Genomic DNA, 13,654 nt, shown 5'->3' with positions numbered 1-13,654 from the left:
TAAGGCTCTGTACAAAACGTGCAGCCATTGAACACACAAGTTAAACCAGATCAAACTTTGACCAATCAGAGACTCAGATTTGGTAGTGACCTATGGATGACGTCCCTTTTAATTCAGGGACGTGCCAACCGTTTGAAAATTGATCATGAAGGAGAAATTAATTACTGCGGTTTGTGCTCGGACAGAATTCTATGACACCAAGTTTTTTTATATATCGGAATAGAGCTGTAAAAGAAAAACCCTGGAGCAATATTCACCAGATTTACACCACTTTGACATTTCACACCAAGCCTCTTCCAACTGCAGATGCTTGTAAACAGTAGAGAGAAAAAAATAAGAAGAAGCCCCTCCCTTCTTGTCCAGTGTGAACACCATTTGCTATGTAGCTTCAAAGAACATCCAACATCAGCCTCTTTGTCTAGTTCGAACGCCTAGATCCTGTTCTTGGTAATATTATTAGCAAAGTGCTGAGACCATGAAGTGCAACAACTTGAGGCAAAAAAGTAATATAACCAAGTAAACCTTCCCCGTTGCTCGGTTACAGTCAGAAGCAAAAATGTAATAACCCTTTTATATGCTGCCAATGATAAAACAGATCTGGAACCAGGTACAAATCCATAACAACAGGTTGTCTCATCAGGCAAAATGGAAAAAACAAAACAAAAAAAGATGCCCAACAGGAGAAAAAAACGTGTTTGAAGTTGATGTCCTTTGACGTTGACTAGATAAATGCATCCATTAGGGAGGAAATATTACTTTTGTTTAGTTAAAGCTTTCTCCTAAAAACCCATCTGTCCGTACACCTGTGGCCCCTTTCTGCAGCTGGGGAAGATGAAACCAGACGAGCGCGTGCGATGAAAGGAGACAAGCGCGTGCGATCGCAGTAACGTACAGATAGCTGCCGCTGGTGAGGATGAGGAAGATCTGCGGGTAGTAGACAGACAGCAGCGCACTGCGAGACGAGATGATGAGCATGGTGGCGCATTGAAAAAAGTTCCGCTTTGATTTTTCTAATTAAAAAAAAGAAAGAATTTCAAATTAAAAGACGGATTTATGCGTCGTTTCCTGTGGGGTTCAGGGGCTAACGGGGCCGAGGCGCGTGGCGGTGGCTGCGAGCTCCGCTGTCCACGTGCGGGGGAGAAGCTGCATCCCTCGGCCGCTCTGCGCGCTCCGCCACCTGGACTAAAAGAGGACCAAGTTGGGGGTGTGGGAAAAAAGTGAGGGAGTGGGAAAAAACGGGAGGTGGGGGCAGATTCCCCCAAGGGCCCTATATTTCTATCCACGCACCGACCATGCCACGGATGTCATGGGCACGTGACCAAATAACGAGCAAATTCATTGAATAATACTTATTAAACACAAACTTGCTGCTAAATGTTGTCTCCCAAAAACGCCCCAATATTGCGCCCCCTTGTGGTAATACTCAAAACAAGCTGACCTTTCAAATCCTGTCGATATAATTGATGCCAACGTTAAGAAGAAACACCAAAACCAATAAATAAATAAAAGAGAAACAAAAGAATTTTTTTTTACCATTTCTTCTCCAGGAATAATAATAATAAAAACACCAGTATTGATTATTTGTAAAGTTGGAATTTTGTCTTTTACATCAACTTCCATGGTCTGGGGCTTTGTTTATTATTTTCAGATCAAATTAATCATTTGCATCAAATGTATTTATTTCCAAACGATAGATGTTTTTTTGGTTCTGTCTAACAACTGGAAAGGAGACAAAATGCACACAAACCTAGAAATTTTGAGTATTACCTGAACCTAAAGTGATGGTATTAAAAAAACAATCACTTATCCCCAAGAAGTTATAAATTATGAAAGAAGTTATGAAAAGTACAAATTTACTAAGTAGGATATAATTAAAAAAAATCACTTAAAGTCAACTTTTTAGTCAGTGGTAAAAAAAAGGCTGCATTTCCATGGAACCTAAACATAACTTTGTTGTTTTTTTTTAATTTGAACCCCTGGCATTATATTTTCTGTCTTTTTTTTTACTCTTTATTCTCACTTCTCTCTCTGTGTAAATAATCGCATTAAACCGCAGTTGCTGCAGCCACAATTCAACAGCGCTCTTGATTTGTTACAAACATCTTTTTTCTTTTTCTTCTTCTTCAAATGACTGTGGAACAGAGTGAGTAAAGTATTTGTTGAACGTTAGAACCAAAATGTAACGCATTAGGCCAGATGCTGGAAGAATGAATAACGGGAATGGCATCATTAGCAACATAAAAGTGAGTTTCAGGCCGGGAGAATCTAGCAGCGAGACTCGCAGTTTATAAGATTAACAACTAACAGTCATTTTGGATCTCTTTTACTTTTTCAACTCACATAATTTCTCATGTTCTAATGTAAAGCTTTGACACAGCACTAATGTAAGCCAAAACCCCTCACTTTTTTGTGTTTTCAAACTGGCAGGACACGTTTTTTCTAATTTATAGAGCAGGTATGTTTAAAAAAAGGAGTTAACTTAAAAAAAAAGAAAAATGTGTTTTATAAATCAGATAGCTTTAACGTCCCCAAATTATTACTAATTTACTATCTACAGTACATGTTACTCAAGACATCATGCAAAATTAAAAAAAAAAAGGTAGGAGGAAACCTACTTTTTCCTAAATTAGAGTTGAAAAAGTCCTCATTTATCAGCAGTCATTATGAAAAACTCTAACAAGATTCTCAAAACAGTTTAGATGTGTGGGTTTATAATAGGAGCGTTGGCAGAAAAAACTTGATATGAACATTTTTGCACTTTAGTCTCCTCTTTTTCTGCTGTTTAGGACTAATCTATGTAACTCCATCCGTCCATTTACCAAAACTGCTGAATTCCTCTTTGGGTCACAGGGTTGCTGGAGCCTATCCCAGCTGTTGGATGAAGACAGGGTTCACCCTGGACAGGATGTCAATCTTTGTCAAGGCTACACATGTAGGAGTCATTTAGAATCACATATTAACTTATGAGGCCTGTTTTTGGACTGTCTGAGAAAAGCCACACGTCCAAGGGGAAAAGACTTGCAAAAGCCGTAAAAAAAAGTTTTCATGGACTTTTCATTGAAAGTGGCCGTTCGAAGGTGCGGCGCCGAGGGCGTTGTGAACGTAGCTTACCAGTGAGAAGGTCCTGGTTCAAATCCCAGTTGGGACCTTTCTGTGTGGAGTTTGCATGTTCTCCTCGTGCATGTGTGGGTTCTCTGGGGACTCCAAAAAACATGCGTCATAGGTCAATTGATTACTTTTAATTGCCCCTAGGTCTGCATGTCAATGTGTGCGTCAGTGATGGACTGGCGATCTGTGCAGGGTGTACGCTGCCTTTACCCAAAGTAAGTAGAGTAGTCTGCAGCAACCCCAAAAGCGATTAAGTGGGTTTAGAAAAATCGATGGATGGATGAAAAAAAAAAGCTAAGCTACCTGTAGGTCATAAAAGTTGTGATTATTTGCACAATGATATCAGAAGAATTTCCAAAATAAAATAAAGCAACTTTTTTAGGGTAAGCTTTTCCAGTCTAAGTCGTGCATTGGAGTTAAAAATTGAAGATGATATCAAATGTAGAAAAATCGATAGTCAAGATCCATTTCTCTTTATACAAGAATTTCAATGAATGGTGATTGTGACAAGCATGCTTCGTCCTGCTGCAGTCCCCAACAAAAACTTTATTCCCTGCTGCTGAAGCCAGCTGAAACCACTTTAAGACACAACTAAGTAAAACAACACGTCCAGACTTCATGGGCGCTTTGGGCTGAGTGCTACAGACAGCTCTGGGTTTTGATGTTTTCACAGCATTTGTTGACAAGAAGATCAATAGATGTGCAATGACAGGGTTGTCCTTCAAGTGTGAAATCGGAGCTTTCGTGAGATGGGTCAAGACGGCCGTCTAAGGCCTGGGTTTCGCACGTCACGCGAGTCTCTGAACCACCGGGACACCCTGATGAGTTTAATGTGTTTGGGTCGGACAAGTGCATATGAGTCGCTTTGGCGTGTGACCGCAACGCAGTGAGCTGCTTTCAAGCCAAACCACAACGTCAGAGGTATTGTTTAGACTATAATAGAGCCGGACAAACACATGGTGCTTATAGATGTAATGGGGGCAGAAAGATGGAAGTATGGAAACGAAGATCACCCTTCAAACGCCGTCAAAAGACGGCCCAGCACAGACGGTACTTAGTTATGGGGCCTGATTTAGAGTCCCTGAACGATGAGGGAAGCAAATTGCTTCCATGTTGGGGACAAAGCCATTCTGCTTTTGAACCAATTAATGCAGAGCAGAGACATGTTTGGGAGAAACTGGATTTATGCTTTTATTGTGAAGGAAATTTTGAATTCATACGATGCAGATGTCACAGAATGAAGTTCTTTGAATTTAAATTGTTGCAGAAAAAGTGATAAATGTATGGGTTGTAGTCTAAAGACTCCCTCCGATCATCTTTTGATCTATTGTAAAACTGTTTCCAGTGATCTTTTAATCATGTTTATGTTCTTTTTAGCCAAAATCTAAAAACCCATGTAATTTTCCAGGACATAGTATCTGCAGAGCAGCAGCAGTTCATTAAAAATATGTCATTAAAAGTGAGCAAATCCGTCCCCCATTCCCATTCCCTATCTGTTAACATTTTCTCCCACTAGCTTACAGCCCCTCACACCCTCAACCTAACATTACCGGTGCAACAATTGAAGCTATCCAGTCGTACAGTTTTGAGCCAGATTCCAGCTCAGATGAGGAAAACAAAGACGTTCATAGATCTATTTGTCTACAAGTGGATGCATCAGAATGGAGTGGAGCAGGGAGCTTGTGCCCCACCCAACATATTTTCAACATCACAAATGTTTTGTTTTTTAAACAGCATTTCTTTCGTCTGTTCCCAATTAATTTTAATGAGGAAATACTGAAAAATGCATTTTTAATTGTCTTTATATTTGTGCTCCATAATCAGAAAAATGTTTTTAAAAAAACAGAATAGCATAGTGGGTCTTTAAGTATGGCAAATACGTGAGCCTCAGTGGGAACAGAGAACATTATAGTCTAAAAATCTACATTCAGGACTTTCTTGTTTCTTTTGCTGAATTTTAACCATCACATAAAGGTTTTAGGATCTTAAATGACACCTGTGTGATTTTTAGTTCTTCCTTTTTTGTGTGTTTTTGCTCACTTCTCACTGCAGAGGGAGACAAAGCATCAGGAAAAGGTTCTGGGTTTAGACCAAAACCCTTCGTGTTTGGAGCCTTCAAGCTGAAAGCTTCTCTGAAGGCTTTAAGACAAAACAACAAGCGTGTCTGCTGCTTTATTATGCGTTTAAATGGATTCAGAAAACTACACCACGTTGAAGCTGCATCGGAACAAAGAGAACGATTCATTTCTGCAGGGAAATAGTCAGTTTGCAGTTTGTCAAACCACCAGGGGGCGCTTTGCTGTTACCTTTCTGTGCCTCCACCATCTTGATTCCTTCCACTGAATTTTAAAAGTCAGTTTTTGTTATAAAGTGTCCGTTAAAGCTATTTCTGATGCTCTAATATGTACCGATTTGACATGATAAATGTTTTCCCCCTACATAATCAATATGTACAAATATATCCTCCTGACTAACAGCAGTGTGAATTTGTCCTCTGTAGAGAACATTTCTAAACCTGATTAACATCCAACTACAAGAAAATAACTCCTTTTTGTATCTACAGAGGACTTTTGGGGTTTTTCAATAATAATAGATATGAAGGGGTGGAGCTCCGGGAATTGAAGTTTTTGGTGGATTTAAAAAAGATTTGACTAAACTAATTATTTTTAATAAGAAAATATGTAAACATATTCACAAAAATGAGGGTATTGAATAAAAAATAGATTTGAATTGATTGTGCGGGTGCATAAAAAAAAAGCCTAAGAGTTTTCTTAAACCCAGTTTCACATGTCAGTAAAGGGACATACATATAAAAAAATTATTATTAAAAATAGAAGCAAAATTTCTGCTATGTTTGGACAGAGTTTAGCCCAAGTAAAACCTAAAAAATATAAAGACATTTTTTATTCTCGGAATAACCATTAACCCATGATATGTGATAAAATATATTCTTTTTTGTTTTAATTATGTTTTTGATTTCTATTGTTTTGAGTTTTTAACGGGAAAATTCTTCCAGAAACAGGGATGCAGCCTCCCAAAATCAATCCTCTTTGCTCTATTGCATCACCAGAGGAGTAAATCTGCTGCAACCAGTGTGATCTAACACAAGCGGATTTGATCTGTTAGTAAAGAGTTGTGGCATTTGGAGCTTTGGGGAATCAAACGTGCGTTACAGTGCCAACTTTCTATTCCCTTGCACATACGTGGGCTCTGAATGTTTTTTTTTTCCTGTTGAAATGCTCTTGACTCCTTTCTCCTCCTCTTTTTCTTTCCCTCGTTCACACATAAAGGGATGGAACCGCAAACCTCTTGACCGGCTCTAGTGGGCTCTGATAGCTGGAATCAGGAGAAAGTGCAGCAAATCCCGTCTTTTTGGAGCGTCACTGTGTGTTAGTGCTGACCTTGCTGATTGAGTTTGCTCACAATCACATGGGTCAAGGCCAGGGTCGGCCTCATGCATCATTTAGTTTAATGGCCGTTTCCTGCCGGCTCTGAAGCACACGTTGGAGGGAGCGGGCAGACTGACGTAAGGAGGAAAGATCGGAGAAAAAAAAAAAAATGGAGGATAAAAGCGATGTTTAAAAGTGGTGGTGGTGGGAGCAATTGTAACTTTTGTGGCCTGTCTGTGTCACCAGCCCCCCTGTGGGGACGACAGATGTGTGGATGATGTCATGCAGAAAGGGGATAAGGCAGAGGAGGGGCGGAGAGACGGGAGCGCGGGAGGACAGTGGATGGGCGGAGCCTCCCTCTCTCTCAGAGCGAAAGATCGAGCAGGATTAGTCCATTTTTACAAGATGCGACTTGGGATGGTTTCCAAAGTGGGAGACCAGAAAACAAACAACAAAAAAAACAGTTTTTTTTTACACTTGTACACTGTAAAAACACCAAATGTGCTGAAGCGGTGTCCCTGAGCGGCGGACCTCCTCTCAAAGCCTCTCCAAACAATGGAGCTATAATTTACCTTGAGAGGCTGCTGCCAAACTTCTCCCTCTGTCCCCTGACCTGCCGCAGCATAAGAACTCAATTGTTCTTGCGGATCCCGGTGACAATGGCTGTTTGTGGTCGTCGAAGGGGGTTGGGTGGAGGGGGCGAGAGAGAGAGAAAGGTATCGAGGAGAGGGTGAAAGCAGATCTATGTGATTGTCACCGCCGCCTAGGTGGAGCTCAGAGCCAGAGGTCAGGAGCACAGCAATGACCCGCTTTTCCCAGCCGCCCGCTCTGCGGCTAAAGCCAGAGACGTCTCTCTGCCAGTTAAGAACTGTGGGATCGGTTTGGCTTGTCTGCAGTTCTACCCCCACCACCCACCACCTATGTGTGCCCTTGCAGGCGAATTGTGCTGACATGGCTGCCAGGGGGGGGGGGGGGGGGGGGCTGTTTGAATGAAGCAGGCGGATGTTGCCCAATGGTTGCAGGGCACAAACTGCGGCCAGTCCCGGCTTTGTTGTGTGTTCCGGGGAGAATGAGAGCTCTTGGATCCAGCACAGGAAAGGAGCCGACAAGGAAGGCGACTTGTGGGACTCCTCCAAAAACGAGGAGCAGGGCCTCCAACTGGCCAATCCCAAATCCCAGTTCAGTTCTGGGTCACTTTTGCACAGCAGGAGTGCACTGATTGCTAACATGGAGATTGCTTAAAGACCCACTCTTAAGCAAAACCTGGTTTTTAAGCGTAAAAATGCATTTCTGAGTATTTCTTTATTCAAATCGTCGTGAATCAGGAAAAATGTTTGAGTTGGCCTCTGATTTAAAACTGTTCGGCTGCATAGCTCCAATTATGCTCTCTATTTTTGTGGCACTGGTATTGTTAGGTTGGGGGTGTGAGGGGGCTGGAAGCTAGTGGGAGAGAGTGTAAACAGAGAACTCTCAGCGACGGGGACGGTCGGGGTTGCTTCAATGGTCCTGCCCACAACTCGGGGGGGCAAATTTCTAATGAACTACTGCTGCTCTGTAGAAACTATATCCTGGAAAATGACACATTTTTTTGCTTTTGGCCAAAATCGGCATAATCGTAATTAAAAGACCAAATGATGATCAGAGAGAGTCTAAGGAAAAGTTCGCAGGCTCCCTTCACCATCGCAGGCTTGCGGAGCGTGGGCCTGACGCCAACGCAGACACATTCAGAAGACGCGCCGATGACCACGCAAGGCCTGGAGGCGCAGATGGCAGCTGACGCCCACTCTTCTTCCACTGACATGAGTTTAAGGACACCGTTAGCCCGCTTGGTAATCATTGACCCGTTACCTGTGGCAACCGAGTACCAACAGGCCACGCTAGCAGTGGGACGCTGCTGCTGGTGTTATTACACGGACAGATTCAGCTGCAGCAGGTCTCTGTGAACTGAAACGACAGAGTTATGAGGCCTCCTCCTAGTCAGCTAAAGAAGAAAGAGGTGAATGATGTGATCATTCATGCAAAACCCCCTCATCATACAAAGGGGCCTCATCTCAATTAAGCATACCCAGACTTCAAATGGAGCATCCCTTAAATTGAAAAAGTTGGAGAGTTTTGATTAACTTGATCAAGTTAGAAGATCCAGAATCCCGCTGGGTTGTCCTCCTCAGTGGGGTTTTCAGGATGGGGCATGGTACTGCACTGCAGCACCATAGAGGGCTCTCGGCCGGGGTAGGGGGGTGAAAAAGGTGGAACAGGGAGGGAGGGGAGATGAGCGAAGACGACATGTTGGTCCTTTCCACTACCTCCTCCCACTCTTTGCACACCTCCCCATATCTGGCTCCTCTCCACTTGCTCCTTCCTCTTCTCCTCCTGCCGCCGCCTCCTCGGCCTGTGTCTGAGAACAGTGGCCTGAAATAAAACTAAGAGGGGGCCCTAGGCGAAGAACGCCAGCTTTGTCTCAACCGCCATCCACACTGACGGAGACGTGGCAAGGAAGGAGCGCAGAGGGTCTGACTGCGGAACGGAGAATCTCGGCCTCCTGGATCCTCAAACCGATCCTCGTGTCCCTCGGTTCCCGCACCTCCACACTTCAAACCTGCTTTCAACAAAAAGCCGTAAAACAACTTGATCTATAAATGGGATAAATTCTTCCTAACCAGCCTTAATTGACGCTAACGAGGGGATGGAAGAGTGTCCAGGATCCATCAATCTGAGGATTGATCAGTGCAGAAATCCTGTGCTTGCTGCCATCTATGGCACCAATAAACATCTGAGGCTGTTAGACATTTTACATTTTATGTTTAAAATATTTTTGTGAATTTATCTTCAATTTTTTTTATTTAATCATCCCATTTTCTTTAATAAATCCCAATACAACAAAAACTTATATTTGCTAGTTTTCTAAATAAAGGTTTAATTAATTATCCTGAGAGAGAATAAATTCTTCTTTTGAGCATCATTTTCTTTTGCTAAATAAAATGAATAATAAATGTATCTAAAGCTCCTAGATAACATAAAACGTTAATAGCATTTTATTTTACAAAATAAGAGACTAAATACATTAAATATTTTCAGTCCTATGAAGAAATCAAAGTTGAGGTTTAAAAAAATACATTAATTTCTTTCTAAATATGTCCTTTACAAAAATAATGACTCTTCCAATTCAAATAAATAGTAAAACATGTAATTCCGCATCTATTACAACATTGTAATATCTCTTTATGGTAATAAATCTAAAAAAAATTAGAAAATGTGGCCAAGATATCACATTAGAATAAATGTGGCAACGCAGGGCTGGTTGAATTTTACACACTCAAAAATGTGTTTGCAGGCTAAACAGTTTTCTGTGTGTGTGTGTGTGTGTGTGTCTGTGTTTATTTTGAGTCCCATCATGGGATCAATATGAACTTGTGTCACCCTATAATCCCAATAAGCAACAGGCTGCACTTAGCTAGTGTACACACACACACACACACACACACACACTTTAATCCTATGGTATATTTCTGTGCCGATGGATGGAGCTCGGTCACTGAGTTCAGGGCTAATGTCAGTCGTTGCTGCAGCTTCACCAGACTTACTCATCCCACGGTCAAGTTCAACTCCATGCACTCAAATAATTACAAAAAATAAACTTTAACAACGTTCGATTTTTTTTTTTGGCATCTCTTTCGACAAAAATCTGCAACAAAGGCATTTTATTTTTATCAATTCCCTTGTTTTATTAATAATTGACGACTTCCTAAATCCCACTCCATCTTTTCTCAGTAAAGGAGTGTGTGCTCCAGCATTCCAGGGGAGTCATTCAAAGTTAATTTTTAATCTGCATCTTCAAAGCACATCATCTCCAACATATAAAGACGGATTGACTTCATGTGACATGTCCTTTCATTTGTGCCCCTGCATTATTAAATAGGAACTCTGCAGTATATACTGAATTAAGTCTGTGTAACATTCATTTACTTTTTCTAAATTATATTGCATGGATGTCCATCTAATTATTTACATTTTGTTTTTTTTTCAAAATAAAAGTGTATGTATATATTGTGGCTTTATTGTGCTGAGATTTAAAAATTAACTTTTTAGTAATTTGGGTTGTTTTCAGGCAACTTTATTACCAACAAAATTAGTTTTTATAATAAACAAGCAAGAGCAGATAGAAAAAATGTGCTTTTCTTTGTTCTTTTTAAAATAAATTACACACTTACTCATAAAAACCAAATAAAAACAGGATTTTCTTTAAGTAAAAAGCAACTTTTTCAACTTTGGACTGCCTTTTCTCCTTCTTCTCCACAGATAGTTGATCATAATTCGGCAACTCAAAGTCACCGGAGCTTTTGAAGAGGATAAAAGGACTTTTAAAGTTTTTACAAAAACTTCATAAGTCCATTAAGGCTGGGAAACAGGAGTGTCACGTGACCTAAACTCACAGGTGAGTGGCCTTTTTAAGGGTAGCATTTAGAGTTAAAGTCTTCAGCTAAATTGCTTTAAATAAATAAGTAGTTCCATATTTTCATAATCATTAATAAGGAGGGACTATTTCACACCACATTTCAACTTTACAGCTAAAATATAAATTATTGCTCCTTATTAAACAAGATAAGGGGTTAAACAAACTAATAAAATAAAATCAGACTTGTTAGTGACAGTGTTCCAATTTTGGTTCAAAATTACTTGTCATATGAAAATTAAATAAGGTAAGGGGGTCTTTCTTCAAGTCTAAGCTTATATTAAACATTTATTTTAAAATAAAACATAACACTTTTATGTCATGTGTATTCGTTAGCTGTTAGCTTATCAAAACAAATAGTTCTTTTTTTATTATTAATCGCGGAAGGGTAAAACGAGGGCAGGGTGTGAGGCAGCTCAAAATATTAAACGCAGCCCCCTTTTTTGGCTGTAATTTGGTTGCCTTCTTTTTGTTTTATATAGATTTTTATTTTAGATGTCCTCCTCCCTCGTGTTGAGAGACGTTAAACGAGCTGCGGGACAGCCGCACTCCCGGCAGGTTGTTGTATAACCGAGTCTCACCTCAGCTGAACTCGCCGCATCTGGCTCCTCGGCGGCGGCGGCGCAGTCTGCAGCCTGAATGCCCCCAGTGAACCGAGCGACATGGCCGGTGAAGGAAGCGCGGAGACACGTCGCTACAGAGCCGCTCTCCCACATCCTCTTTCGACAAGTTTGACATGACGTCCTTTCTAATTGACAGACAAATGACTACTTTTGTTAAAAATAATTTTGTTTGGCGCTACAAGCGGAAAGGAGCCGACGTCTCGCGGTTGGAAATATAAAGCTAGCAGGCGACTAGGACTCACTGGGAGGAAGAAACTTGAACTTGATACGTTGTTGGTGCGTATTCACATTTAGTCTTTTATTCTGTGCGGATGAATTTGGAGCTTTTATAACTGCGTCAGTAGTTTAAAACACGCTAACGGCTGTTTGGGGGAAAAAAAGTGTTGTTGTCGTATTAAGCCACGCGCGTGCACTGTCGCCCCACAAATAGCGACTCTTTGGTTCGTGTAGGAATTTATATTTTTAGAGACACTTCATTTAAAGTGACTGGTCAAATGTCTGCGGATGAACATAACCTGTTGACCCCGCTATCTGTTCTCCGTCTCGGCGTGAGCGAAAAGAGGTCGCCTCTTCGTGCCCTACTTTCTCCTTTCGGAGACGAATAATCTTCGCCTTGTTGTCCCCGATGCGAAACGGAGACAGACACCGAGCAGGTCAGACCGACATCCGTGCTTCAAAAAGACCACTTAGTGTTATTTGTTTTCATACTTAATTTTTTTTTATTAAATTTGCGTTTGATTAGCGCCGTGAGCTCGGTGTAGTATGAGGCGCGTGGACATGTAGCACAGCTGTGCGGCTTCCTTCTTGATGTGTCTTGATGTTTCCTTTCAAAATAAAAAAAAAAAGTTTTGCTGACATTTTTTCAGAATTAATGTCATAAAATCTACTTATAGCTGGACAAACGTGACTTCATACATCAAGAGAAATCACTAATGCTTCCAGGATTTTGTTTTTAAATATAGAGCCTATATTTCAATGTTTTAAGTTGCACGTGCAATCACACTAAAGATGATGGGGAAAAAATGGGGGTCAGTGGCTACCTTCTAGCTTGTGACTACCATAAATAAATTGATAAATTTTGTATCTTCCTAACATAAATCACATCGAGCCATCCTGTGCTGGTTTGTCATGCGTCAAGAATAAGAATATTTATGTTTTGTGGAAAATTTGAATATAATGTCAAACTTAAGTCTCCTCCGTGATATTAGTTTTACCTCTGGAAAGTGACAAAAGTTGAAATATACACATTTAAACCACTTTTTATCGGGTTATCTTACTCTTCTTTTTTTTTTTTTGTAGCTCCTGCAGTTTTTTTTGACATCCTGCACATCTGGTTATGCATTTCTTGCTTTGTGTGCATATTTTATAAGCTTTTTGCCTTTGACTGGTTGCTCGGTTATTTAAGATTCTGCTTTTGCCATCAGTTTCCCCAGAAAGATTTGTGTTAGCTGTGAAACATGAAGAGATTGTCCTTCTTTTTTTTGTTCATCTTAACTCTCTAACCGGAAAGGGGAAGATGGGCGCCAGAAGCCTAAATGCGGACGAGGTCAGTGTGACCTTTTGGCTGCAGCTCCTGCAAACGTCCCGCTATTTTTTCTTTTTTTTTCTTCTTCTGAGAGTGAGACTAACCCTCATAGTTGTTTATAAAGTGTTATGATTGCAACAAAATAGGAACGTTATTGTGCTTTTTTGTTGTTGAGAAAATGGAATAGAAATGGCAGGTGGCTCTCGGACAATGGAGCGAAGCTCCCATCTTCACGTAGCCAATTTACGATTATCTAGCTTTATTTTATTTTATTTTTTTTACATTTTACCCTGCAGCTTGCTAGTGCTAGACCATACAGCCGGTGAGGAATCTGCAGAGGAGAGGAGAGCTCCCTCTAACTGTCCCTGACGTGCTCTCATATCACCCAAAAAAAACAAAAAATGGATTGATTGAAATCCTAAACGGTAATATCAGGCTGAGTGCAATCCTTTCTATGAATAGTCGATTGTGTGTAATGGCGGTACGGTGTGTTGTTTCTTTAAGGGCATATCAGGTCAGAAGGCGGAGGAGGGGGGGGGGGGGGCTGGGGGGCTGGTGG

The 13,654-nt window shown here is 40.9% G+C and overlaps 1 protein-coding gene across 4 annotated transcripts in view; it reads right to left on the bottom strand.

Moving 5' to 3' along the window:
* LOC101170723 (protein Wnt-7b) overlaps nt 1-13,614 on the bottom strand; it is a 25,096-nt gene extending 11,482 nt beyond the window's left edge. For 2 of the 4 annotated variants that reach the window (XM_020714331.2, XM_020714328.2), the window contains exon 1: nt 11,529-13,614. In XM_020714331.2, coding sequence (XP_020569990.1) covers nt 11,529-11,611 — 83 coding nt within the window. In that variant the 5' untranslated portion in view covers nt 11,612-13,614. Of the gene's footprint in view, nt 1-892; nt 1,910-11,528 lie in introns of those variants that run through there. The other 2 variants (XM_020714330.2, XM_004082904.4) reach the window with 2 other exon arrangements.
* Between the last annotated feature and the right edge of the window lie 40 nt (nt 13,615-13,654).

The sequence above is a fragment of the Oryzias latipes genome, chromosome 23 (genome assembly GCF_002234675.1).
Source record: "Oryzias latipes chromosome 23, ASM223467v1".
Classification (NCBI taxonomy): domain Eukaryota; kingdom Metazoa; phylum Chordata; class Actinopteri; order Beloniformes; family Adrianichthyidae; genus Oryzias; species Oryzias latipes.
Note: the sequence above shows the minus strand (reverse complement) of the source record. Positions and strands in the feature narration are given on the sequence as shown.